Source organism: Lontra canadensis, unplaced genomic scaffold (genome assembly GCF_010015895.1).
Source record: "Lontra canadensis isolate GAN:19392208 unplaced genomic scaffold, GSC_riverotter_1.0 scaffold38, whole genome shotgun sequence".
NCBI classification, from domain to species: Eukaryota; Metazoa; Chordata; class Mammalia; order Carnivora; family Mustelidae; genus Lontra; species Lontra canadensis.
Genome location: NW_022631032.1, coordinates 6,305,582 through 6,333,391, shown reverse-complemented (window position 1 = coordinate 6,333,391; position 27,810 = coordinate 6,305,582). Strand labels below are relative to the sequence as shown.

Genomic DNA, 27,810 nt, shown 5'->3' with positions numbered 1-27,810 from the left:
TGATTAGTGATGTTGACCATGTTTTCATGGGCTTGTTGGTCATTTGTATATCTTCTTTGGAGAAATATTTATTCAAGTTCTTTGCTTGTTTTTTAATGTTGTTGTTACTGAGTTGTAGGTATTCTTTATATATTCTGGATATTTACTCCTCTCAAAAGAAACATTCAGAACGTTTTATTTAGTATGAATATTTTATTGAGCAAGAAACAAACTGTTCAAAAACAAGGGCTTCAAACCCAAAGTGGTTAGAAGCTTGTTTCCAGCAGTTACAGCTCAGTTTCTAAAGGATGAAAGAGGCAACACCTTCTTCTCTATTGTGATTGATTATTAGAATCTTATATTCCTTCTCATGGCATAAGCTTGCTTATTTGTAGCTGACTGGCTTGGAAGCTAGAAGATCTGAAGAAAGCTTAAGTTGAGGCTCCAAGTCAGCATTTGAGGAAAATTGGACGAGTTCTAAATTCTGGTTATGTGACTATGAATGATAGGTCCAGGGTTATATTCAAACTGTGTCCTGTGTTTTGGTTTTTCTTTAATGCCTCCTTGAATATATGATTTGCAAATATTTTCTTCCATTCTGCAGGTTGCCTTTTCACTCTGTTAATGGTGTCCTTTGATGTAAAGTTTTTGTAAAATTTTGATGTTGTCCAATTTATTTATTTTTACTTTTGTTGTGTGTGCTTTTGGTTTCATATTTAACAAATTGTTGCCAAATCCAATGTCATGAAGCTTTCCCTACGTGTTTTCTTCTAAAGTTTTATGGTTTTAGTTCTTATGTTTAGGTCTCTGATCTATTTTGAGTTAATTTTTGTATATGGTATATATAAGTAAGGCTCCAGCATCATACTTTTGGGTACAGATATCTGGTTTTCCCAGCACCATTTGTTGAAAAAACTATCCTCCACTTTTAACCATTTTAAAGCGTACCATTCAGTCGTAGTAAGCACTTTCGCATTGTGGGGCAAACATCATCACTTTCCATCTCCAGAACTTTTCATCATCCGACTGAAATTCTCTACCCATTAAGCAAAAACTTGTCATTGTCATTCCCCTCTCCCCTCAGCTCCTGGAAATTACTGTTCTACTTTTTTTGTCTAGGAATCTGTCACAATCCCTGCTCTTAAGGACCACGTTCCAACAGGATGGTATTAAGAGCTCCATGCTCTGTGGGAGCCCAGAGAAGGGACACTTAGACCCAGATGGGTGGGGGTATTGGTGGGAGGCTCATGAGTGTCCCAAGAGGTGTTTGGAGCAGAGCAGGGAGGGTGCCCCACCTGGGTGTGTACCAGCCGAGCAGGGGAGGGGTGGGGGAGCAGCACACCAGCTGACATGAAGAGCAGAGACAAAGGTTCGTGAACAGCACCAGGAGCTCTGGGCACTAGGAGTCATCGTGTTCAATCTCTCTTTGTTGGGACTAGATGCTCACCCTGGTGTAGGGATTACAGAATGATTTCCCAGCTACCTCTTCTTTACAAGTTCCCTTCTTTTCACCTTTCCTTTTCAGAGCTGACTTTTCTTTCCCTCCATCTCCTTCCTCTTTTTTTTTTTTTGTTCTTAATTGTAAATTGTAATTGTAAACTTAATGAAATGTAACATATGTTCAGCTTCCCCTGTGAATATGGGTGATGAATTTTCACCAAGTTGGCCTCCCCAGGTGCTCTGTGCTCAGAGTCACAGAACCCCAGCACTCCAAGAGACCCCTTCTGGCGATTCCCCACACCCTTCCCTCAAAGGGAACCACTACCTTGACTTCTCACAAAATAGGTAACTTTTGCCTTTTTGTACCTTAAATATATGTGGCATCATATGGAATATACTCTCTGTATCTGGCTTTTTGGCTCATCATTCCTTCTGTTTTGTTCTGGCCAATTCTCATCTGTGCTTGAATGTCGTGAAAATGGTCATTGTGTTAGACCTCATCCGAGCTGAGATGATGGAGAAGAGCTGGCTACACAAATATAAGGTGGCGACACAATTCACAATAAACTACAGGACAAGAAGTTTCTCTGGCCTGACCCCTGTGGCCACTGCTGGAAAATGGATGGCTCCCACGGAGGGCTGTAATGGAGGAGGGACAGCACTTGCCCTGTGCTAGTCTCCTAATATTTCAAGGAGAATGGAGCTTAGAATTGTTAAACATTCCCAGAAGGGCCATAAATCTCATTTTAGTTAGTTTCAATTGCAGAATGAAATGGCCTGTTTTCTTGGCAACTTTTATTTTCCCCTCTCAGTCCCTTGCCCTCTGGTTCTCTGGCTCACAGGCTCATGACTTCCTTCCTTCCTCTCCCGGACTCTTTCCCTTTTGGCACTTAAATTTCTGCAGAGTCCAGCCCTCCTCCCAACCCGGGAGCTTTTAGACAGCCCTGGACTCTGGAGATACAAGAGTTACAAGGGATGATAAAGATGAGTGGATTCACCCTACCCTGCTTTTTTTTGACTTAAAAAAAAAAATTGAGCATGATTTACATAAAGTGCATGAATCTTAGAGTACAGCTCATTATAATTCAGCTCATTTAATAAGTCAATTTTTACATATGCAGGCTGTTATGTAACTATTATTTAATCAAAATACAGAACATTTCTAGCACCAAGATTTGCTCATATTTTTTTCCAGTTGATTTCTCCTTGCCATCTTGCCCCACTCCACATCACCCCGCATTGGTAATTCCTAGTTCTCTTCTAACACAATAGATCATGCTTGCCTGTTCTTGAACTTCTGATAAATGGAATGATACAGTATGTACTTTTTGTCTGGTTACGTTCATTCAACATCATGGTTTTGACATTCATTCATGTTGTATATCTCTACATTGTTCTCTTTGATTGCACAATATGCTATCATTTATTTAACTATTTTTCAAGGGCATTTGGACTGTTTCCAGTCTTGGCTATTGTATTAGTTTGTTAGAGCTACCCTAACAAAGTGCCACAGACAGGGTTGCTTAAACAAGAGAAATTTACTCTTTCACAATTCTGGAAGCTAGAAGTCCAAGATCAAGGCATCAGCAGGGCTAGTTGCTTTTTTTTTTTTTTTTGAGTGGGAGAAGAATCTTTTTTAATTTCTTTATTGAAGTATAGTTGACATACAATGTTATGCTAGTTTCAGGTGGTTTCACAATTCTACACATTATGTAATGCTCACCATGATAAGTGCACTTACCATCTGTCACCATACTAAGTTATCACAATATTATTAGCTATATTTTCTATGCTGTGCTGTTCATCCTCATGTCTTACTTATTTTATAGCTGGAAGTTTGTGCCCCTTAATCCCTTTCATCTGTTTTGCCTGTATTCCCTATGTTGTACTTTTTATCCTTGTGACTTAACTGGAAGTTTGTACCTCTTAATCCCCTTCACCTATTTCACCCACCCTCTTTCTTCTGGCAACCACTCAATTGTTTCTGTATTTATGGGGGGTTTGTTTGTTTGTTTGCTTGCTTGTTTTCTTATTAAGTTTCCACATATAAGTGAGATCATATGGTATTTGTTTTTTGCCTAGCTTATTTCACTTAACATAATACTCTGTAGGTCCATTCATGTTGTCACAAATGGCAAGATCTCATTCTTATTTTTTAAAGAATTAATTTATTTATTGGAAAGAGAGAAAACAAGAGAGAGTGAGAGAGAGCACAAGTGGGCGTGGAGGGAAGGGCAGAGGGAGAGGGAAAAGCAGGCTCCCCGCTGAGCAACAAGCCTGATACGGGACTTGATCCCAGGAATCTAGGATCATGATCCGAGCCGAAGACAGATACTTAAATGACTGAGTTGCCCAGGTATCCTAAGATCTCATTCTTTTTAATGGCTAAGTAATACTCCATTGTATATTATGTGTATATATATACTACATCTTCTTTATCAGTTCATCTATCAATGGGCATTTAGATTGCTTCCATATCTTGGCTATTATAAATAATGCTGAACTAAACAAAGGGGCACATATGTCTTCTCAAATTAGTGTTTTCATTTTCTTTGGGTAAATACCCAGCAACAGAATTACTGGGATTGTGTGGTAGTTCCATTTTAATTTTTTTTAAGGACCCTCCATGCTGTTTCCCACAGTGGCTGCACCAATTTACATACCCACCAACAGTGCACGAGGGTTCACTCTCCTCCACAGGACTGGTTTCTCCTGAGGACTTCTCTTCTTGGTTTGTAGATGGCTGTCTATCTCTGTCTTCACATAGTCTTCCCTTCTGTCTTCCCTACTGTCCCTTTTTGTAAGGACACAAGTCACACTGGATAAGAGCGTCCACCCAATGAATCCACTTAACCTTAATTAATTCTTTAAAGGCCTTCTCTCCAGTCAAATTCCAAGGTACTGGGGGTTAAGATTTCAATATATGAACTTTGGGGGACACAACTTAGCCCACAATAGCTACTATGGATATAACTGCTATGAACATTTTGGTACATACCTTGTACTGTTGCCCAAAGTGGTTGAGCCAATTTTCACTCCCATTAGCAAGTATGAGAACACAGTTGTCCTAACATCCTCACCAGCCCCTTCATCATATAGATGAGAAACGGAGACCCACAGAGCTGAAAGGCCCACTTTCCCCAGTATAGATCATGAACTTGAAGTTCAGAGCAGAACATACAGAGAAAGTCCTGTTCCCAACCTGCATTAGGATTTCTTGAAAATCCCCAACATATCCCCTTACCTAATCATCCAGTCACTCATCAAGAACTCTGAGAAACACCAGAGGCTCTGGTCCTGTGCTAGGCTCTGAAGGTAGGTGGCAAACAAGAGAGATGTGAAACTTACATTTCGCTTGTAGCAATAGACAATGCGACTAAGTGTATATTGCAGATTGTGGTAAGTGCTAAGCAAGAGATGAACAGAACCTGAGCTAGAGAATAAGGTGCTTGGGAGTGGGGAGGGTAAAATCTCCTGGAGATGGGTGGCTCCAAGGGCCTATCTGAGAGAGTCATGGAGGATTTGAAGGAGCCAGTCAGACCAAGGGTGAGGGAAAATGTCAAGGCAAGGGATATAGGAGGAGTATTGTCCCAGAAGCAGTAACAGCTCTCAGGTGGGAGACGGGCAGAAAAATGATGGTCTGTGTAACTGGAGACAAGTGCACAGGGTAGGGGAGAGGCAGGAGATGAGGTCTAGAGGGCTGGGCCCAGAGCATGCAGGGCTTACAGGTCATGTGGAGGGTCTGAATTTCATTCTAAGGGCAACGGCAAGCCATTAGAGGGTTTCAAGGAAGTGACAGGCAAGCTCCAACTGACATTAACAAATGCATTATAGGGGGTATGAGGAGGAAGAAGTAGGAAATGCACCAGGAGATTTTACCCTTGCTCAGGTGAGACATGTCAGTGACTTCAACTCAGAAAGTGGCAGAAGAGATAGATTGTGGAGGTAGAAATGATGGGACATGGTGATGGGTTGGATAAACTCACTGTCAGTTGAGAACCGACAGTGAGTCAAGGATGACTTCTAGGTTTTGAGCTTTGAACCTCTAGACAGTGAGCAAAGATCTTTCCCCTATAACCTACTAAGCCCAGTCTGTGCACGCCCTTGTTCATCTCACTAGTGTGTATCTTGAGCCTCAGGATGTAGTAGGTGTTCAATAAACATTTTTGAATGAATAACTGCATGCAAGAATGTTTTAGCATGGAATGAGTTCAATAGAGTTTTTTTTTTAAGATTTTATTTATTTATTTGATAGAGCACAAACAGGGGAAGAGGCAGGCAAAGGAGAGCAGGCCCCCCACTGAGCAAGGATCCCAATGTGGGACTCGATCGCAGGACCCTGGGATCACAACCTGAGCCAGAAGCAGACACTTAACCTCCTGAGCCATCCAGGCATCTCAGTAGAGTTTTGTGGGTTTTTTTTTTTAAATTTTTTACCAATGTAAAATTCACATAACATTAAAGTAACCATTTTAAAATGGACAATTCAGTGGCATTTAGCACACTCCCAATTTTGTCCAATCATTACCTCTTTCTAAAATATTTTTACCACCCTCAAAGGAGGTCCTGTACCCACTGAGCATTCACTTCACAAACCCTCCTCCCTGCCAGCCCCAGGCAACCACTAGTTGCTTTCTGTCCTGATGGATTTACCTATTTCTGGATATTTCATTTAAATGTAATCATACAATATGCAATCTTTTGTGTCTGGCTTCTTTCTCAGCATAATATTTCAATAGATAATATTTTCTAGGTTCATCCACATTATAGCACGCATCAGTACTTCCTTTTTATGCCTGAGTGATATACCACTGTAGGGATGTACCATATTTTGTTAACCATTAATCCTTCAATGGACACTTGAGTCGGAAAACTCTTCGTTATTGTGAATAATGGTGCCAGGCACATCTGTGTACAAACATTTGTTTGAATACCTATTTCCAATTCTTTTACGTATAGCTTCGAAATGGATTTTTAGGTCATGTGGTAATCCATGTTTAACTTTTTTTGAGGAACTGCCATAGTGTTTTCCAATAGCTCAGTCAAGTTTTTCTGAATGAACAAAAGACAAGGTAAGTGTGAGATTTTTCTACCGTCCACAAGCAGCACGTTTTGCTGCCTTTGCACCTTTTGCAAATTATGTGATTTGAGTCAAATTACTTAACTTCTCTGGGCTGCCTCTTCATCCTCAGAGTGGGGAAAATAAAACTTACCTCCGTTTCTGAAATTTCAGGCACAGACTTAGCCCTGCAAATTAATCGTCTTCCCTTACAGGCTGGCCTTGCCATTTCGCACTCCACTCAGGCGCCTCTGTGCCCTTAGGGCCAAGTCCACGCTAGAGGCTCCCAGCCCAGCCTTGCTGCAAACTACGACTCCCAGCAAGCACCTCTTCCCGGCCGCCTCTCCCACCCTGGTGCGCATGCTTTGGCAGACGTGGCACCGGGAACTCGGAGGCGGGGAGCGGCAGGGAAGTGGCCGTGGCTGTTGCACCCTACGGAGCTGCGGGCGCGGGAGCCTGAGTGGAGAGCGGAGCCCGCCGTAGGCAGCGGCGGCAGGGATGGCGCGGGTCGGGCGGGCATGGCTGCTGCTGCTGGCGATCTCGGTGAGGCTGCGGAGCTGGGGTCCGGGCGGGGGCGGCACGTGTGCCCGGCGTTGGGGTCCGCGCCCCCTGCTCCCGGCCCTCGTGGGACAAGCGGGGAGAAGCCCCCAAGTCCCGGGGTGGAGGCGTGCGTGCTGGGCAGGCAGGGACCCGGTGGCCGTGGGGGAGGCGGCGGGGCGGCCCCTATACCCTCCTCGCGGAGCGCTCCAGGGCGCAAGGGTTGGAGGGACCCGCGCTGGATGCTTGCGCCGTGGGCACAACTTTGCGGGGGTGCAAGTCAGGGGGCAGCCGCCGCCTAGGGCGGGACCCCGGCGGATTGGGGGGTGCGTCACGCCCAGGCTTTGGGCCCTGCACCTGTGTGAGTGCCGGGTGGCATGGGGGTGCTTTATACCTGCACTGCCGGAAACCTCGCTTTAGGGCCACCTCGCTCTCGGTTTTCACCCTGAGCAGCTGGGGTTTTCCACGCTGAGCAGCCGGGAAACTGCCTGTCTCCGCCTGGGCCCCCGCCTGCAGGCACTGCCGGGCGGGCTGGGTGGGGTCCGCGGAGGAGTTCTGCTCATACACCCAACGGCCTCCCGCTCGAACCCCAGCCACTTTCTAGCTTGTGGCGCAGACTATCACTTAATATATCTGACTTAGTCTTTTCATCCATGAAATGGGGACGGTAAAGGCACCCCGCTCACAAGGCCGTCAAGGGGGTCGGATGAAGGAAGTTCTGGGAATTGCAAAATCGGAGGAGAGTGAAAGAGGGGTGGTCGGGTCGGTGTGCTGGCAGTGGTGGACTCTCTGAGAGGAGTTTGCTACACTTGGGGTTGGGGGTGGTAGCTGCCCCGGGGCATCCCTAGAAGAGGCCAGAATGTGTGTGGCCACCGTGTCCTGGACTCTCTGGGTTTGGCTTTGGTGTTACTGTGGGGGTGTGATGGGATAATCCGGCCTGTTTCCACTTATCTCCATAACTTCTGGTCTCCCTTGTTTTAGGGCAATCTTGGTTCCTTTTTTTCTTTATTCCCTGAAGTTCCAGTGGAAAACTTTCTGCTGCTAGCACCCTCTCCAGCCCAGATTTTTCAGTTTTTTTTTTTTTCTTTCTTTTGGGTGTGGCAAGGATGCAGGGGAACATGAGGAAAACTGGAGTGTGGATTTAGTTACTTGAAACACTTCCATCTCCAGATACCCTGCCTTTTGGGGATCACCAGTGAGGAGTGGCCCTGTCTCTTCGGGTTATCTGGAAGTGGGTGGGAAAGGAAGCTCCCTGCCTCCTGGATCTGGCCTTTCTCCCTCTGGGAGAGAGTGTGGAGTGGGACAGTGTCCCTTCACCGCATCTGTGTGTGTAAGATCTGTTTTGCATTCTGTTTTCCGGAGCCAGCTGGCCAGGGCTGGCCTCTAGGCCAGGTGGTGCTACAGGACTGGGCAGAGGGGGCCAGCTCCAGCAGGAGCCCCTAGCAGGTCTTTGCACTTGGGCTGTTTTAGGGGGTCCTGCTTCCCTCTCCCAACTCCCCGTCTCTAAAAGTAGAGGGCTTGGGAACCTGACTGGGAAGACGTTTCATTCAGCAAACATTTATTTGTCAACCACATTGTTTGGCGTTGGATTGGATTTTGGATGGAGAGCAAAGCAGATTGTCCCTACCCTCCCCAGTGCTGTGCTGGTTTGGGCAGGGGAGTCAGTCCTGTGACCAAATAAAGACAGGACAGTGAACTCTAATACCCAAAAGGCTGAGAGCCTCCATTGAAGAGGGGGCCACACATTAATTTGGTGGGAAGGTCAGCCCCAGCTTTCTTGAGGCAGTGGGTTGTACAGTCTGGAGGGAGGGTGGGGAGAGTGCAAAGTGCCAAGACCAGCCTTTGAGATCTGCTGGTGCGTTGAGGTACGGAAGGGTGGTGAGTAGGTTTGCCAGGAGCACTAGAATGGGGAATCTGCAGCATGAAATAGACATTGTCCTTTCCCCACGCCCTAGCTCGGCTCAGCAGGTGTCATTGGTGCAGTTTCATTGTCTAGTGGCTTGTGGATACCAGGGTGGGCCTCTGTAAATTTAAACTCTATGTCCATCTGATAAGGGCTCCCAGGTCCTGGGAGTGTATTGGGTTTCCTTGTTCACTCAATATTTACCGAGAGCTGATATGTGCAGAGCACTAGGCTGTGACCCAAGGAACATGAAGCAGTATAAAGGGGTCTACAGAGATTCATGGACAGTGATCCATACCTACCGCATTTTTTACAACAGCAAAAATTTGGAAATGGCTTAAATGCTCAACAATAAGAGCACGGTTTAAATGACTTTTGGTCCTGCCCATGCCGTGGCAAGTGATGTTTATAAAGAATGTTTGTAGTTACTAGAATGCCATGATTATCAAAATATTTTATGATGCTTATGAGGAATATTTAGAGACATGGGTAAGTGCTTGAGTGTGATAGTTAGGGGAGAAGCAGGGTACAACATGAGTCCCAGGGTGGCTGATGGTAGCTGTGTAAGTGGTTGAGGAATTAGCCCTGCACTGGACCACCCATAGCGATTGTTTAGGAAGGCACAGTTGTGGGTGATGTTTGTTTACTTCTTTGCTTATGCTTTTTTTTCTGTTCCCCCAAGTTTTCTCTATGAATATGTATTAGTTTTTGTTCAGAAAAGTTAATAAAGGAAAAAAATGTTCCTTTGGGTCCGGCCTCTCAGCCTTGCACAAGAATATGGGGATGAAGAGAGTCACAGTTAATTCTTCGGACCAGTTAGTTCCAGCCCCTCCCTCCTGGCTGGGTGTCTCTGCCCTCGGCCTGGGGAGGCTGTGCTGTCCTGCCCATGCCTCTGTGGCTGACTGTCCCTTCCTGCTGCCCAGCTCAGCTCCCCTCTGTGGCTGCCCCTTCCCCAGACCGTCCACGCTGACTGTGGTGTAGTCTTTTTCCAGTCCTCAGGATGGAGACTTGTTGCAGCTGGAGAGGATGCTAAGTCACCCAGGTCAGCTGGTTCCAAAGTCAGGCCAAGGACCGAAGCTGGGCTCTGACAGTTTTCATAGGATAATAGACACATTGGAAAAGTAACAACAGTGAATGGTTTTTCCATGGATCCAGATATTTTCAGTTTAAAAACTTGTCTGCTTTTTTTTTGACGTGATGTCATGTTGGAGGGAGGGGGTGGCTTTCAGTGTCCTTTTGAAAAATCAAAGTAGGAATCATATATTGTGTGCTTTTTAGAAGGTATTGATAAAATTCTTTTAAATATTTAATATACATTATATATTATATTTAAAACATATGTATTTTAAAGTATTTTTTAAATATATGAAATATATTTAAAAAAATATATCCTGACAATCTCTGAGATTCAGAAGTCTGAGAAATATCAATGTAACTCAGCTCTTTCATTTTAGAAAAGCAAGGCTTTGAGAGGGAAGGGTCTCGAGGCCACCATGTTTGTAAAAGCAGAGCTGGGATTGGTGCCAGGCTCCTGAATTATAAAGCAGGTTTCTTACTGCTCCATCTCTGCCATCCCAGCCCCCTACCTTCCACTTGCTTCCCTCTTCTCCAGTCCCTGTTCAGGTCTCTGCCCTTGACAGTGGCTTGACGCTCAGCACCTGGTGGGACGGTGGGCGGGGCTGCAGGAAGCAGGAGATGTCTGTCCCCAGTCTTTCCCGCAGAGCTTTCAATGTACACGTATTTAGGTTCTACGCCATTATATATTTAATAGGCTTTTGTGTGCTGGCCTGGGGACCTAATTGCCATTTATAATGCTGTATGGAATCTGGAGTGCACTTTTCCCACAGAAATAAACACATTACAGAGGAAGTTTTAAAACAGAACCGGCACATGAGTTGGAGGAACAGCTGAGAGCCATATGGGAGGGAGACACTGAGCGCTGTGGATCTGGGCCAGGGTGGGGCCACGGGGCACCTCGTCACAGAGAAGGGTCCCAGCTCACGCCTTACAACGAGAGCTGACTCCTGAGCTCTGTGCCAGTGGTGATCCTCCTGGTTCTGCCCATTATGTCCCCAACACCTAGCCCAGGACCCAGCATACAGTCGTCCCTAGTCCATAGTTAGCCGAGGGAACCATTGTCACAGGCAGAGAAAGGAAACTGTCTGAGACAGAAATATGGGCAATGAGGAGTTATGGTCCAGGCTGAATGGAAGGAAAGATTTGAGTCCGGGGAGGGGGAATAAGATTGGGAAAGTGGATAGTGAAGAACCTTACATGACTGGCAAAGCTTTGGGGACTTGATTCTGTAGGTAGTGGAGAGATGTGATGAAAGCTGCCCTTTTAATAACAAGAGCAGTCAGTGCGCAGTGTAGGCTTGGGTTGGAGTGGAAGAGACTGGATGAATTTTCCCAGAACAACACTTTCTTCTCTGTTATCTACAAGATAAAGTCAAGTGTGAAGCTGTGGACAGAACATGGGTTTTTAGCCAGCCTGACACTCAGGAGCTGTGAGACCTTGGGCCCTGCCTCCGTCTTCTTTCTTGTTAGTGGTGGTGGTGATACCCTTTTGCAGAGTTGAAAGCATCAGAAATAACACAGGAAGCAGCCAGCACAGTGCCGGCACACTGTGGCGGGGCGGGTAGTAAATGGGAGCCATGGCAGTTATCTCAAGTTGGAGAGGAGAGGTGCTCAGGAAGCCAGTTAGGAGGCTGTGGCCGTGGAAGGCCAGAGGGGGTGTGAGCAGAGGCTTCAGGCTGGGAGTTGGGGGGCTCTGCTGCTGGGATTCTCCCGTCACAGGCCCTCTGAGCTGGGCTCTGGACTCTCCGTGCCTCTCAGTGGGTGGGCCCCCACGGAGCCCCTGGATGAGTGGGAGGGGCTGCTGAGGGGCTGAAGATTTAGGCGCTCTGGGTTTCTGTCCCATTTCTTCTGAACGTGGATCCTCTCTTGAGAATGAGGAGAGTAACCACACGGTCTCCCCGGAGGGTTTGCTCCAGCTGTGTGGTTTTGTTCCCTGGGGCTCTCGTGTGTCATTTAGTGGTGGTGGCAGGTTTTGGAGGCTTAGTGACAGTGGGTCAGAGAGTGATGCATGGGGTGTAAGGAGCCCAAGTTCTCTTGTGTTCCTAGGACTTCGTGGTTTCTTTGATTCCCACCCACCCCATACCTAGCATCTTAGGTCCCAGCGGGGACGGGAGGAGCAGTGATGCCTGTCCGTCGCTGGGCTGCCTGGTGTATCTTGCAGCGCTGACTGGAGCTTCTGGCTACCCAGTTGATCTGTTGTCAAGGAGTATATGACATTTGGCACATTTGTAGAGGATGTTAGAGTTTGCAAAGCATCTCCATGTATTTTATGCTGCTGAAACCACTTCTAAATACTAGCTTTGCCGTCATGGGGTGGGGGGTTAAATACACTCAGATGGGCTGTAGGGTTAGAATATCCTTCTGATGTCTTTTTATTCTCCAAGGTCATCCTGAGCCCCCAGGTAGATGCGCATTTTGTTGCCAGATGGCCTGATGGCAAGTCTGTGGCTGACTTCATGGCAGTTGGCTGGGGTCAGGGTAGAGGTGTCCACCCTCTGGCCCCCCCCCCCCTACCATTCCCCCCCCCCTTTGGCTTGAGCAGATGTCTTTAACTCATGAGCAGATGCTTTAGTCCTTGCTTTGGAAGGTATTGATGGAGACCTAGGTCGAGGGCTCTGTGCTGGGGCTGAAACATGGAGGTGATCTAGTATCGAGTTGAGAAGTGGGGTTGCCTGGAAAGTTCTGTTGTTGGGTTTAGTAGAGCTGGCTTGCAAAGACTAAGTGGGTCTCCTTTTGTCAAGGGGTCTGACTTTGCTAGGCCCTGGACAGAGTACGGTACATGCTCTGTATCTCTAAGGCATGTGGACAGACATCTGCATGCTACTCTAGTGTCACGGTGTTCATTCATCCCCCAGGTCTTTCTTTTTTCTTTCTTTTTAAACAGATATTTCTTGATGGTCTTACGAGTTAGATATATCATGCTGAGGCATTAGGGACATAATGGTAAATAGGATGGACATCATCCCTTCCTCCCCTTGTCTGGTGGGGGAGCCACTAATTTATTAATTTGGGTAGGAAGTGCTGGAAAGAGGAAATATAAGGTGATAAACGAATGTGTAACACGGGTCCTAACCTTAATGCAGGGAGGCAGGAAAGGCTTCTCTGAGGACTTAAGGACCTTTTCTTAGAATAACATTTTTAAATGTATAAAACAATGCATAAGATTACAAAGCAAACCAATGGTACTGAAATACAGTTACCAAAATACTACAACAAGTACGTGATAAAAATATTTATATTCATAAATGCATCATTTAAGAAGAACTGATGGCAGGTTTGGTATTTTCTGTACTATTTAGTGATGAGCATCAACGGTGTTTCAAGATCTCTGCACCTTTTGTTATGAGAAAAATGTGGTTTCTGGGGGATGAGGGTAAAAAAATTGTACGATTTCTGCGTCACAGACACCTACTAGTGCTTCTGTAGTTTGTTACCTACCTTTGTAATAAAGGTAAGGCTAAATTTCATTTAGAGGTTAGTGAAAATAAAGATAGAATTTTTCCCCACCCAAGTTCATAGACCTCAGTGTAAAGAAGAATTATCCCAAAACTTGGAAAGAAAAGCTGATTTAGTGTCTTTATAATGTCATACTAGAGCATTGTCTAAGAAGGATGGCTAAGGGCCACCTGGTGCTCTAGGGAATATAACTTTGTATATTATTCTTTAGGCTACTCTACAGGTAGATGATATGCAAATGATTTCTATTTGGTAGAGAAGAGAGTGGAGGTGGCTTCCCTGCAGGACATTAACCAGTTTGACACCGGATTTAGCAGCCTTCTAAAGGATGCCTTTTCCTCCCTATGACCTGTGTGCATATTAGTTTCTTATAACTTCTTTTTTTGAAATATTTTTAAGTCTTTTTTTCCTTATATCTTTTTTTGATGTCCCTTATTAAGAGCTCAGTAACATTTTGGAAGAGGCTCTGTATCTCTTTGTATGAGATTTAGGTTTTTAACATTTGAGAATTCTATGTGACCCCCATTTAAGAGCCACTGAGTAGGTATGATGTGAGGACATGGCATCGAGGAGGGAGGTCTGGGCTGGACATGTTAACTCAGGGGTGCTGCTCCAGAGGTGGGTGAGGCCCCCATGACGAGTGTAGAGAGGGGAGAGAAGGTAGAGGCAAGTGAGCCCTGAGGAACTTCCACATTGAAAGGCTGGGGGGACAAGGGATTGCAAAGAAGATGGGAAGCATGGCTGGAGAGGTAGAGGGAGGCTAGGAGTGACCCGCTGGGGCTCATAGGTCGAGGCACAGAACTGGAGATGTCTGTGGGACTATCTGTGTGGAAGTCATTGCGGGTCCTCCTCAATCAGTGTCTTCTTGGTGGTGGTGGTAGGGGAGCATCTGAGGGGGCTGAGGAATGGACGGGGGGTGACCGGAGTTGGGGGATTCTTGCTGTGAAGGAGAACGGAGTGACGTGGAGTCCAAACATGGGTGGGTGGCAGAGGTTTCCCAACCTGGCTGTGGATCCAAATCCCCTGGAGGGGATACGTGTACGGTTGGATTCCCGGCCTCCCCGGATCTGTGGGCTGATGCTCTTCAAGGATCAGGCCCAAGAATCTATTTCTAAAAAACCTATACTTAGAGCTGTTGTGCCTACAAAGCAGGAAGATTTACCAGTTTTTGTGCATAGTGTTTTGCCCGCCTAGGCCGTTACTCTGGGCTGAGTGGTGTGGAACACGCTCTCCCGTGTTGTGATGCATGGGACGCTGCGAGGTGGCCCTTGGCTCGAGCCTGCATTGCTTTGCTTTCCTCTGAAGGCATGCAGGGAACTGCAAGGAGCAGGTTAGCAGGGGAAGATGGGTCAGGTTGTCGCTGCAGCTCCTTGACTTGGTGTCCCTTAATGCTGCCCCGGAGGGGAAGCCGGTCCTGGTGGCTTCTCTGGTCTTGTTTTGGGTGGAGCTCTAGGGAGCCCAGCGGGCTTGAGGGATATCTGGGAAGTGTTCGTGTGGACTTGCTGTGCTCAGAAGTCAGGCACGTCTTCGGCTTCACCTGAGGGCTGTCCCTTCGCTTCTGTGAGCCTCAGTTTTCACGTCTCTAAAGTGGAGATAACACGACCTCCCGCCCAGATTGTTTATGACAGTTTTTCGATCATTTCTACTGCAACTGCTGCAAACACAACTCTACATTTTACATCATTGCCAAGTGTATATGTACGTAACTACAACAGATATAAAGGTTTTACAGAACACTTAGTCTTGCTGTTTATGGTACATACTGATGTTTTCTAGTTAGCGTCATTTTTAAAATGCTGGTGGTAATCCACTGAATTGGTTTTGTGACTCGGCTCGTGAGTTGAAGCCTGAAGGGGAGGAAACACTGGTTTAAACCCTCAACCTTAAGGGACTGAGAGAGAGAATGTGTGTAAAAGCATGGATATACACCGTGGGTCTTGAGCGCCTGAATTGTTACCTTCTTATCAATTAATGGAGCTTTAAGGCAGAGTTGGATTTCCGGAGTGGGAATTTACCTGCTGTCCCTCCCTCCCTGCTGCCTGATTCACTGCTCCCTCTACCCCCTCTTCCTTGTTAGCAGGCCTGGCACACCAGGCTGGCAGCGGCCCAAAGCCCTCTTGGCGCTAGGAGAGGTTTTTCAAAACATTAAAAAGCTTTAGGGACTTAAGTCCTGGTTAAATGCACTGCAGTTGCATTTTCAGGATAAGAAAACCTGTTTTCGTAAGCTCTCGGATCAGTTGTCCTGCCCCTGAATTGTCCCTTGTTGACCGCCGCATGCTGTGGGGAGCACTAGGGAGGAACCCTGTATTGCGTGGCCCACATGTGCGGTGTGGTGTTTAAAGGAAGCAACATAGAGGAAGTGCACCTGGCTTGGTGTTTAGACGACCCAGCAGGGACATGTGTGTGGCTCCAGGGGTCTGTGGTCTCTGTGCTCTGGCCGGGGCATCCGAGCCTGTGAGATGGGCCTCTGGGTCACTGTGCGCCCATCTACTCGCTCTCTGATGTTGAGCAAGTTTCTTAGCTCCTCCTCGTCTCAGTTTCTTTATCTATAAAATAGTGATACCAAAAGGACCTGCTGAGTTCTCTTGTCAAGATGATTAAGTGAGACAGGCATGTGGATTTCTTGGCTGCTCCTGGTCACACAGGAAGCACTCCGCACTTGGAGCTGTTGTCATGATTGGGGGCTCATCCCTAGGCCCTGGATTTAGGGACTGGAGAATTTGGTCTTGGGTTCTGTTCCATGCCAAGTGCTTTCCTATCTCTCTCTCTTAATAAGCACATTTAGCTCCTAAGCTACAGCTAGTCAGGGCTCCACCACTCAGAGCCAGGCCCTCTCTGTGTGTCTGACACACACATACACACACACGTACACACACACTCACGCACACACCCTGTTCAGGGACTCATGGTACTTGTTTTTATTTCAAAGGCTGCTGGGTAGACATTTGCACATTGGGAAGGATCAGTGGTGAAATTCCCAAACTTGGTTTCTGGTGAGGCCTTCATTCCTGGCAAAGAGTGCTGTTTCGCCATGGTGGTTGGTGACAGATGCTTAAAATTTGCCTTATTAAAGGGTATAAATTACCCATATTTAAAAATGAATGTTCTTTTGTATTTTTTTTTCTCTCTCTCTGATCAAAGCCGTTCTAGGTTTGTGCTGCATGCAGAGTGCTTTGCAGATTTCATATAATAGATCCTATAAAAAACTACAGTGTCAGGTGAGCAGAGGAGCAGAGAGTCAGCTAGAAGGGAAGAAGGACAGATAAGCACTCCTCCTACCTTGGAAAGTGCCCCCAGTGTGTGCTGGCTGGCACAGGGTTTCAGGAAGAGGTGGGGACAGTATTTGCTTGTGTTCTGGGCATTTTTTTTTTTTCTTCCCTGTCTTTTTTTAGGGATTTTTTTTTTCTAACTAATTTCAGACTTACAGAGGAGTTGCAAGAAGAATACAAAGGATTCCCATCTGCTCTTTACCCAGATTCCACACATATTAACATTTTATCGCATTTATCACATTCTCCCCCAACGTTTATAAAGTTCAGAAACGTGATGCTCCTTTGCCCCCTTCAGTATTTCCTAAAAGCAAGGCTGTTCTCTTACATAGCCACAGTACAATGATCACAGTCAGGATTGTGGCATTTGGCTCAGAACCCAGTTCAGAATCACATGTTGAATTTAGTTGTCATATCTCTTTAGTCTGCTTTAATCTGGACTGGTTTCTTAGTCTTTGTCTTTCGTGACCTTGATAATTTTTAAGAATGTCCTTCAACTTTTTTTTTTAAGATTTTATTTATTTATTTGACAGAGAAAGCACAAGTAGGCAGAGCCATATACAGACGGAGAGGAAGAAGCAGGCTCCCCACTGAGCAGAGAGCCTAATGCAGGCTCAGTCCTAGGACCCTGGGATTATGACCTGAGCTGAAGGCAGACACTTAACCGCCTGAGCCACTTAACTGACTAAGCCACGCAGGCACCCCTCAGCTGGGTTTTTGATGATGTTTTCATTCAGTGCGTTCTGTCTGGAGGCATATGATGTCAGTTTTACCCATTATCTGTGTTGCTAGCACTGGTCCCTTAGTTAAGGACGTTTCTGCCAGGCTTCTCCCCTCTGAAGTTATATTTGCTTATGGGGTGATAGTGTGAGATTGTTAATTATTTCCATGATGGTGTCCAAATGGTGATAATTCCTTTTTTTTTTTTTTTTTAAGTTTTAAATTGGACATGCATATTATGGTGACAGAAAAATAGACAAAGGGGAAGAAGAATAAAATCTATCCAAGGACAGAGTTTTACTTTGGTGCATTTTTTCATCCAGTCTTTTTCTGAGCATAATTTTGTGTATAGTTGTAATCATACTATGCACATTTGAATTGTTTATAATTTAATTTTTATTTTAAAAATTTTATTTCTGTATTTGAGAGAGAGAAAGAACAAGGGCCCACACACAAGTGGTGGGGGGGCAGAGGGAGAGGGAGAAGCAGGCTCCACGCTGAGCAGGGAGCCCAATATGGGACTCGATCCCAGGACCCTGAGATCATGACCTGAGCTGAAGGCAGACCCTTAACGGACTGAGCCACCCAGGCGTCTCCCTGGATTTTATTTTGTAACACTTAATATTAAAGCAAATATTTTTTCATTGCGCAGTCTTTGAAAACATCACTTAAATGGCTGTGTTATTCCATTGAATGGTTTCCTCTAAATAACCATTCCCCTGCTCTTGAATATTTAGGTTGTTTACAATTTTTGACTCTTACGAGTGGGACCCTGTGAGTCATCTGTCAGAACCTCTGCTCATTTCCTCAGGACAGATTCCCAAAAGTGGAATTACGAAGTCAAGGAGCATAAATACTTTTAAGATACTTGACAAATTGTGCCAAGTAGCTTTCCAAAAGAACTGTACTTTTGCCAGCGCTGTATGACATTTGGGCGCCATAACTTAAGAGATTCGTTAATGATGTGTCTCAACTTTTTTTTTTCTTTCTCACTGTGACCCACTGGTCAAGATTTGTGTTGAGATTAATTTCCTATATTTTGAATTATGAAAGCAGAGGTATTTATTTCCCAGAATAAATTCTAGGAATATAGCACGTTGTTCTTTCCAAGCTCTAAAACTCTGCTGCTGGCGTGGGATAGCTCCTAGAGTCATGAGCATCGTCCTGTCTGAGGTACGCCATTCAGGACGGTGAAGGGCTTGAGGGCATAGGTGAGGAACTGAGGTATTTTACCTACAGAATCCTAAGAAGGAATGTGTTTGCCATCTTCAGAGTGTGATGTGCTGATAGAGTGGCCTGGGAGAGGGTGCCATTTTTGCCTTCTAATGACTGAAGCTATCTGGGATGAGATGGTAGTGTGGAGGACATGGACGTATGAATATTTAGTTCCCAAAGCCTTGGGGGCCCACTACGTTGAACAGTATCTAGTTTTGAGTCCTTGGTCTGGAGGGCTACCTGGAGGCTGCATATGGCATGTGAGGAATGTGGAGAGGAGTCCTGTATCAGGGAAACTGACCAGCCCTACTCTAGCCTGGGAAGTGCAAGGCCTTTTTGTCTCCTGCAGTGGCCCCACTCTTTAGTAGTAAAAGCCTGAGGTTGCTGGGAAACTGAAGAGCTACTAGCTAATTTTCCTTTCATTTGTGGGTAGTTGTCACTAAGTGACCAACACACCTGCTTGGAACAGACATAGTGAAGCACACAGTAGATCAAGTAGATCACAGTAGATCAAGCCTTTGATAGTTTCTCTGTCTCCTTCCTTATAGCAATTTATCTGAAGTATAATACATGATTTAATGCCTTAGACACTTTGAAATATCCCAACTGGAGCAGGTGTTAATGTTTCTTTCTAGTTTAAGCTTTTGTTCCACAATGGATCCTCAAGATCTATTTGTATGTGTGCCGGAACACCCAGAATGATAGTACCTTACAAAGATCATATATTTCACTCATGTCAAAGCCTAGAAAGCAGTGTTCTAAGGCCAGTATATACCCATGGAAGTCAGGGACCCAGGTACTTCTATCGTACTGCTATATATCTTTAACAGATCCATTCTCCTCATTGTCTCAAGGTGGCTGCCTGAGTTCCAGCCATCTTGGCAGCCATCTGGCAGGGGGAGGAAGGGACTAAGACACAGATGTCTATTAGGAACAGTTCCTAAAATTTGCACATGACTCCTCTGCTTATATTCCAAGGGCTGGAGTTTAGTTACATAGGTACACTTGCTGCAAGGGAGACTGAGAGGAGTGGCTTTTAATGTGGGTGGACATATATTCAGAGAAATTTGGCAGTTTTTTTTTTCACAAGGTATAATTACTTTGAGGTACTCTCTGGTAGTGTCATGAGGATGGATTTACCACAATGTCACAGTTGCAAAGAGCTTTGGAAAAATCACTTTTGGCCCCTTCATTTCACAGGAAGTTAGAGAAGAGAGAGGACTTGTCCAAGGTCACACAATCAGTAAATAAAGCTAGTGCAAAACTTGGGTTTCTAGCTGTTTCCACTGAACCTTCCGCTCTAAATTCTCAGCCACCTCAAGTTCTCTGATCTTGGGTTCAGGTCATCTGTTTTTAACATTTTTTCCTGGATTCGTTTATCACCAGCTTCTTAAGAGTCTAGACTTTCAGATTCTGACATTTGAAAACTATTTTGAGCCAAATGTGGGTTACACTAAATTAAACTGGTTTCTTCACAGCTCCCAACATAAGAAGGGTATCTTTTTTCAGGTGACAGAGTGAAAAAGGTCAAGTCCCACCTCCACCCTTTTTCCTAAATGCTAAACTTCTGTCTTCAAATCCTCCTTCTTCAGCGAACTGCTTTTACATAACGGAATACCTCCAGCTTCGCGGTCAGCATTGAGGAGTGAATCTGTAACACCAGCCTCCCCGGCTGGAGGGAACATGAGGGTGCCGGCATGCACCCCAGAGAGCTGGAGCTTTTTAAAGCCGAGGGTGTGATGTGGCAAGGAGTGTTCTCCCTGTTATTTTCAAGAATTGTATTGCTCTTTATCTCGTTAGTCTGGTGGGGCTCATGGGTGAGGTTAAGTGAAGAGAGATGAGCTTATGCGTGCTGTGGGTCAGGGAGAGAGGGAGCTGGAAAGGGGCACAAACTCCTGTACATGACCTCTGATGAGCAGCATATCTGGACCAGTTGCCCCAGCAAACTGAGAACCAGGACAGACAACTGGGCCCTGTGGGCTTGTAGGAAGCAGAAGTTTAGAAATCCCTTCTTGCTGTGGGATTCTGGAAGTTCAGGGCTTTTCTCCAAAAGGCCCTGCCTGGGAAAGAGGTGCTCCTTTTCTGCATAGGTCCAGGGAGCTCTTAGGGTTGAGAGAAATAAACTTCCTCTGGCCAGGAGTTGGGAAACCTGAGGTGTAGTCCCAGTTCTGCTGCTTACCTACTGTGTGACCTTGGTAAGTGATAGAACCTTGCTGAGCCTCAGTTTGCTTTTTGTGGGATGAAGCTAGTCCCCAGTTATTGGGTTTGGTGTGGGGCAAACGGGCCTGAAATCTGTAAGGAGCACTCTGCCTGTGCTGCGTGGGCTCCTGGTCTGGGTTGCCATGTGGGTGGGTGATGATTTCAGGTTTTACATCCTGAGTGTGTGTACGTGCATGCTCCTTCCTGACTGGACTTGCTGTTTTGCCTGATTGCAGCCAAGGCCCTGGAGAGGAAGAGGTGGTGCCCATTTCACTGTTGTTCTTACTCTATCTCTGATTTGTCTCACTAATAGTACTAATAAAGATAATTATGATTATTATGTACTTCTGTGTGCCAAGCATTATGTTAGGTTCTCTATGTACTTTTCTCCCCCTCATTTAACCCTCAGCCAGCCCCACAAGGGAGTATCAGAACTGTCCTCCCCTCTTTATGGGTGGAGAGATGCCCCCTGAGAGGGCTACTAACATCTGAGGTCATGTTGCTGTAAATGATGGCCCCTGGGTCTGACACCAGATCTGTATGGCTCCAGAAGCAGTGCTCTGTCCCTGGTGTCTGAGGGGTGGGACTCCGATGAGGGTGGGGTTCTAGGCTGGCGGTGATACAGGAAGGAGCACACTCTGGGCTTCTGGAAGACGAGAGGACCCATTGCCTCCAGCTCTGGTGGGGGTGGGGCGAGGGCTCCTGCCCCTGAAGAGGGCCTGGGGCGGTGGGTGGAGGCCCAAGGGCGGAGGCAGCTGCTACTCTAATGGAGGTGCCTGGTGTTCTGAGGGCGTGTGCACTGTGACGGGGTCAGGGGTGGCATTGGGGGCCTGGATTCCTGAGCAGCAGAAAGAGGGCAGCTGTCCTTCCCAGCCATGGCCTGCCCTGCATTGGGTGGGGGGGGAAGCAGTTTTACGGGCCTCAGCCCAGCCCATGGTGGGCAGCCCAGCCTTGCTGTAAACACTGCTGAAGCTAAGGGATGGTGAGCAGAAAGAAAGCAATCATGGGGAAAGGTCAGAAGGAGTTTGCAAGGTGGACAAAGGGGATTTTTTTTTTTTTCTCTCTCTCCTCTAACACCAAAGCTAGTGACTTAGAATGTAAAGAGCCTGCCGCACCCAGGGACAGTTCCGTGGCTGGCTGGGCAGGTGGCTGGCTTCTCAGATGCCGCCCTCTCCCCCAAAGGCTTGACAACCTGAGCATGTGTGCACCATTAACATGGTTGTTATTGCTGTTATTTGTGGGTTGTGACTTAGGAAGTCTGTGGGAAAGTGCTTGGCTTGGCAAGGCGATCCGAGGCTCACTGGAGCGGCGTCTCAAGGAAGGGAAGGAGCGTGCACTCTGCAAAGGTTAAAGAATAGACAGAAGTAGAGGAGAAGGGAGAATGTTAAGTGGCTGGAGGAGAGGCTTAGGGGAGGGCGGAAACCCTGGTTGTGAGCTAAGGGGGTGGTCCCTCCGGGGCCAGGCACCAGGGGGCCTTTCAACCTTCCCCCTCTCAGTGATGTTAAGCCTGCCACCTTTGCTCCTAGCACACCATGCCATCTGGTTCCCCTGGATCTGGCTTTCCTGACTGTGTTTTCTCTCTTGCTCCTGAATCTCCTCCTCTCTAGGCAGTCCTGCTCCCCTGTGCCCACGCGTACATCCCTCCACAGGGGAGACCGCCCACCCTTCTCCTGACTGGCTGGGCCACCTGTGCGGCTTCCTGTTGTCAGTCACTGCAGCTCCCAGGCTGGGTGTGCAAGCTGGCTTCTGGCCGCCCTCCCCGCTTGCTGCTGGGGTTCACTCATCATGTCCCAGGGGACTTCGCCATGGCCTCGCCTGCAGGGTTATCACCCCCTTTTCTGTGGGTCTCCTCCCTGGTCTGTGTTGATGCAGCACTTCCCACCTTCTCCTCCCCGACTTTCCTCTCAGTCCTCTTCCTCCCCTCAGCTGAGGTGTTCCCTTGTTGTCTCCCTCTGAACCTGGCCCTGGAGCCTTCACTGGCCTCAGGGCCCACTCTCCAGCCTGGAGGATGTCTGTACTGGCCACATGTCCACACCTAAGTGTATTATCTACCACCTTCCTCAACAGAAGACCACAGCCTTTCCTGCCACCACTGCTCAGTTCTTCCATTTTGGCTGTCGTTGTACACGCCTAGCCCAGAACCCTTGGAATCATTTTAGCCTCTTCTCCCTTCCTTCCCTGCTTACATAGGAATAATTGCTGAGTTCTCTTGTTTCCCACTGAGGCCCTTGGGTAGACCCATTTCTTTCCCCTTGGGCAGCTGCCCAGCTGGTTTTTACCTCTAGGTGGTGGCTGCCCAGTCTAAGGTCATGGCCGGATGAGGCTCTTGAGCCAGGTTTTCCAGAGCCCCCAGTTGGTCCCACCCATGCTCTCCCACGATTCTCCAGTCCAGCTGATGACTGCCCTGTGGTCTGTCTGCTTTTGGTGGTCCCTCCTGGGTCTCACAGGAGCTGCCACAGACTCACTTTATGACCTCCTCTGTAGAGGTCAGGAGTGTGGTGACCAGTGTGATTGATTCTTCGTGGTTATGATGCTGAGCAGACACTTCCTGAGGGCTTTCAAGGGGCCAGGCACCATGCTGGGCCCCGCCCTCCAGAGCTCTTAGTCTAGGGGTGTGGTAGGGATGGAGGGAGAGGGGGAAGGAGACACTTCCATAGGGAGTTCTAAACCAGGCTGGCCACGGGCAGTGCCCAGTTTAAACCATAGCATCATACTGGGTGATAGTGTTCAAGCATTCGGTTAGCTCAGTGCGTTTCTTAGAGTGAGCTTAAGTTCTCTGCTGTGTGAGGGTAAATGTTGGGTCAGAGGCTTTGGTGGCTGGCTGGAGAGTGGTTTGTTTACTGTGAGGGTGGCTATTGGTTAGATGATCCGAGGGACTGACTGGGTTTTAAAGAAAGGAAGCTGTGGGTATGCCATTGGACTTGACTCTTGAGGTTTCTCCTGTAGACCCTTTGCTGTCAGTGGCCCAGTGGCGTGCCACTGCGCTGCCCAGGCAGGTGGGCACTGGGCCTGGCCTGGCTCCTTTCCCCTCCCCTTCTTCCCAGTTCCACAAGGGTAGGTGCCTGCCAGTCTCAGGAGGGCTGCTCTACAGGGCAAAATACTGAGGCACTGGGCAAGGGCAGTTTGTTTTTCCCAAGTTACCGTATTATCTGAGGATTAAAACCACAGCAACATCAGTGTGTTTTTCCAACAGATTCTTTTCTTTTTTTCCTTCAGTCATGTGTATTGAGCTATGGACTTTTTAGTCTGAAGTCCATTGGCAACCTGAGAGCAGTAGAATAACAGGTAATAATATAAGGGAATGAACTTTTTAGTGGGCTCTCAAGGTGGGTTGCCCGGCTCTGGCAGGGCAGAATGAGGGACACAGAGTTCCTCAACTCTTCCTCTTTGATGGTTTGACCCTGGGGAGAAGGAATGTTTGAATTCCAATGGCAGATCAGATTTAGAAATGCTAGAATATGGCCACATTTTGGTTTTCTACTCTGCAGAAATGGAACATTGTATTATATATTATGGTAACTGATACCATTGGGGTGCTTTATGATTTATAAAGCATGTTTGAGAAGTTACTCCATTTCATCCTCACAGCCATCCCACTAGGGAGGTATCATTATTTCCATGTCAGATGCAAGACACTAGGCTGTAAAAGGTCAGGTGATATTGACTAGGCCTCTTAGCTGCTGACTGGTAGAGCTCAGATGCAGCCCAAGACTTCTGGCTGCAAAGAGGCAATGGACTAAGAGGCATTGGGTCCAGTAGAGAGACTAGGGTTCAGGTTCTGGCCCTGTTACTTATTAGCTGTGTAACTTTGGTCAGATTATTTAACTGATCAATACAGTTAAGCATATCAGATAATCTACAGTTGCCTCCTTTTATTGGCCACATTCGTCCATAACTCTTGGTCCTTGCTCCATTACGGGCTGGTTGCTGTGTAGACTACAGGATATGTATCCTGGACTCCTGTTCACCATCAACATAGTAATTCTCCTTGCCTCCCTCTGTGGGATCCTTTGTTTCCTAGATTCCCTGTCTTTCTCATTTTTTACTCATTTGTTTTAATAGAGCAAGACTTCCAGTATTGTCCTTCGAAAGGGTATATTGGTGGTAAGTTTTTCACATCTGAGCTCTTAAGCCTAAGTAAATCTGTACTTATAATTGACAGATAATTTGGCTGCATATAGAATTCCAGTTGGAGATAGTGTTGCATGAGAATCATGGAGGCAATGCTTCATTGTCATCTTGTGTGCTGATGAGCAGTCTTAGGCCAGTTTTGACTCCTGATCTTTTTGTATATGGTGATTTTTTTTTTTTCTTTGAAACTTTCAGAATCTCTTCTTTGTCAGCAGTGTTCTGAAAGTTTTCAGTGATGTTCTTTGGTGAGAGTCTTTTTTTATTCATTGTGTGGGACCTTCTCAACAGGAGACTTACATTCTTGAAGTCTGGGGTATTTTCTTGAAGTTGGGTTTTTTGTTTTTTTTTTCTTTTTTAAGTTTCTTTTCCTCAAGTTACTTTAATTTGGCTCTTGCACTTAATGGATCCATTTTCTTATTTTTCTTAACTTTTTCTTCTATTTTGTATTTCTCAATTTTATATTTTATTTTCTAGGAGTTTTTTCAAAATTTTATTTTCAACTCTATTGGAATTTTTTTAGTTCTTTGAGAGTTTTACTTTCCAAGAGTTTTTCCTGATCCTCTTTGACTATTCCTTACTCGTGGCATTCTATTCTTTTTTTTTTTTTTTAATTTTTAAAATTTATTTGACAGAGAATATGAGCAAGAGCACAAGTGGGGAGAGCATCAGAGGGAGAGGGAGAAGCAGGCTCCCAGCTGAGCAGGAGCCCAATGTGGGGCTTGATCCCAGGACCCCTGGCATCATGACCTGACCTGAAGGCAGACACTTAACCGACTGAGCCATCCAGGCGCCCTGCATTCTATTCTTGTTTTATGGATGCGGCATTTCATTTCTCTGAGAATAATAATCATAGTTTTTCTGTTTTCTGTTCTTTTTCTTTTCTTCTAAGTATCCTCTTTCTTTTACTTTGTTTTCATCCCTGTCTTTTCTATTGAGGGCTTTCCTCAAATATCTGGAGAACTTGGGTTATCCGTATTGAATAGCAAGTCACTGGCACATGCACTGGAGACTGTGAGTGTGAGGAGGAGGTAGAGGGCACTTGTTTACTGAGAGGGTCTCACAGTGGGCATTTCAGTGGGAACTCAGTTATTTCATTGGAGGCTCTCCAAAACACCATCTTTAGGCTGTTTTTCTTATGCTCCTCAGTTTCCACAGAGAATCTCTAATCTCCTGCCTGGGGGAATAAGACTGGCAGCATTCTGGAAGAGGGAAGGGAGATGTCAGGGGAGTAGGGGCTCAGGGGGATGGGTGATCTCCAGGTTCAGTTTGCAGACTTTCCCTTAATCCCCTTGTTTTCTCTCAGGGCCATACTTCTACTGTTTGCCTGGTGTCTCCCAGCAGAGCTTTTCTTATTCAGTCTCTCCATATAGTAGCCCTGTGTTTTCCATCAGCTAGGCAAGGGGCTGCTGGCCAGCTCTGTGGGCTGGGTAAGGGGATCTGCTGTGTGACTGTTCCTTATTCAGACTTTTAACACATTTCCTCCCCAGCCTGCTTCCAGCCCACTCCTCGTGCCTGCAGAGGTGCTTGGGGCCTCTAGTACCCAAGGTTGTTCTCCAGGTTCTCTGGGAAGAATTGCTTGTTTCTTGTTGGCTGGCTTCCTGAGATCACTGGCTGAGTGGGAAAAGCTGAAAACCTTCCATTCCCATCCTAAATATGAGAAGTGATCTTACTTCTCTGTGGATTTGTGCTTCAGTGCTTCTAGGTGGGATGGAGTTTGCACATTGCTCTGGTGTGTGGTGTTGGGGTGCGGCGTGGGGTACAGACACTGACTTTCCAGAGAGGTCTGGATTGAGTAGGTGACTGGTACATCCGTCAGCCTGCTTGTGTGGAATGCAGCTCCTACAGCTTTGTACAAGGACCAGAAGAGGAATGCTGAGGTGGAGACTGGGAGTGGGCTGGGCAGTGTCCTGGGGGAGGGCTGTTGGTGGTTTGGAGAAGCAATAAGGTGGAAAGGTTGATGCAGTGTCCCGAGAGGGGTTGGTGTGCCCTTATCCCTCTGAAGTAAAGTGGGTTCTAGGCAGTGTGTCTGCAGGCACCCATCCTTCCTTGGGCCTGGCAGGAAGCTGGGGCTCACGGTCCTTGTCCTCTCAATCCCCAGGTGGTCCTGCCGACGTGGCTGTCCTCCACAAAGGTCTCCTCGCTCATCGAGAGAATTTCTGACCCCAAGGACTTGAAAAAACTTCTCAGGACCCGGAATAATGTGCTGGTGCTTTACTCCAAATCTGGTGAGTGCCCAACCTGGTTTTGGGGGTCATCCATCAGGGATGGGACGGTTTGAGTTCAGGGCACAGGTGGGAGGCAGAGACCTCAGGACCAGAAAGCATTCAGGGAGGGCCCAACGGTCATCAGGCTTGTCAGCTTTCCCCAGAAAATGAGGCAAAGTCACAGAGGGGTGTTTGTTTCTGTCTTTTTGGATCCCTGAGAGGCTGTTTCCATTCCCTGTAATTAGTCGTTCTTAGGTAGAGCCTCTGGAACCCTCACTACATCAGGAGGGAGAGGGTGTGTGTGAAGGGGGATGGAGGACAGTAGTCACTGGGCATGGATGTTCTGGCTTCCTGGACAGGGGCAGGCTGGCCACGACAGGCTATGTTTCACCAGAGGTGTTGATTCAGTGATGGGGCTGGGCTGTCGTCAGCTGACTTGGTCCCAGGCTCGGGAGCACACACCCAGGCTGGCAGCTCTGGTCCTGCCCGATCCCCATCTGTCCCACTTTGGGGTCAGAACACGGAATGGAGTTGGTAGTGGGCTCCAGGAGTAGGACAGAGTAGTTTCAGTGGGGGTAGGAACCGTGGCTTGCCTCCTCTGACCTTGAGGCTGGCCAGGGCA

General features: G+C 46.9%; 1 protein-coding gene across 1 annotated transcript in view; it reads left to right on the top strand.

Annotated features, from left to right (window-relative positions):
• The first annotated feature begins 6,843 nt into the window (after positions 1-6,843).
• PDIA5 (protein disulfide isomerase family A member 5) overlaps positions 6,844-27,810 on the top strand; it is a 90,135-nt gene continuing 69,168 nt past the window's right edge. The window contains exons 1-2 of the mRNA XM_032869511.1: positions 6,844-7,021; positions 27,083-27,209. Of these exons, the coding sequence (XP_032725402.1) occupies positions 6,977-7,021; positions 27,083-27,209 (172 nt within the window). The 5' untranslated portion in view covers positions 6,844-6,976. The remainder of the gene's footprint in view (positions 7,022-27,082; positions 27,210-27,810) is intronic.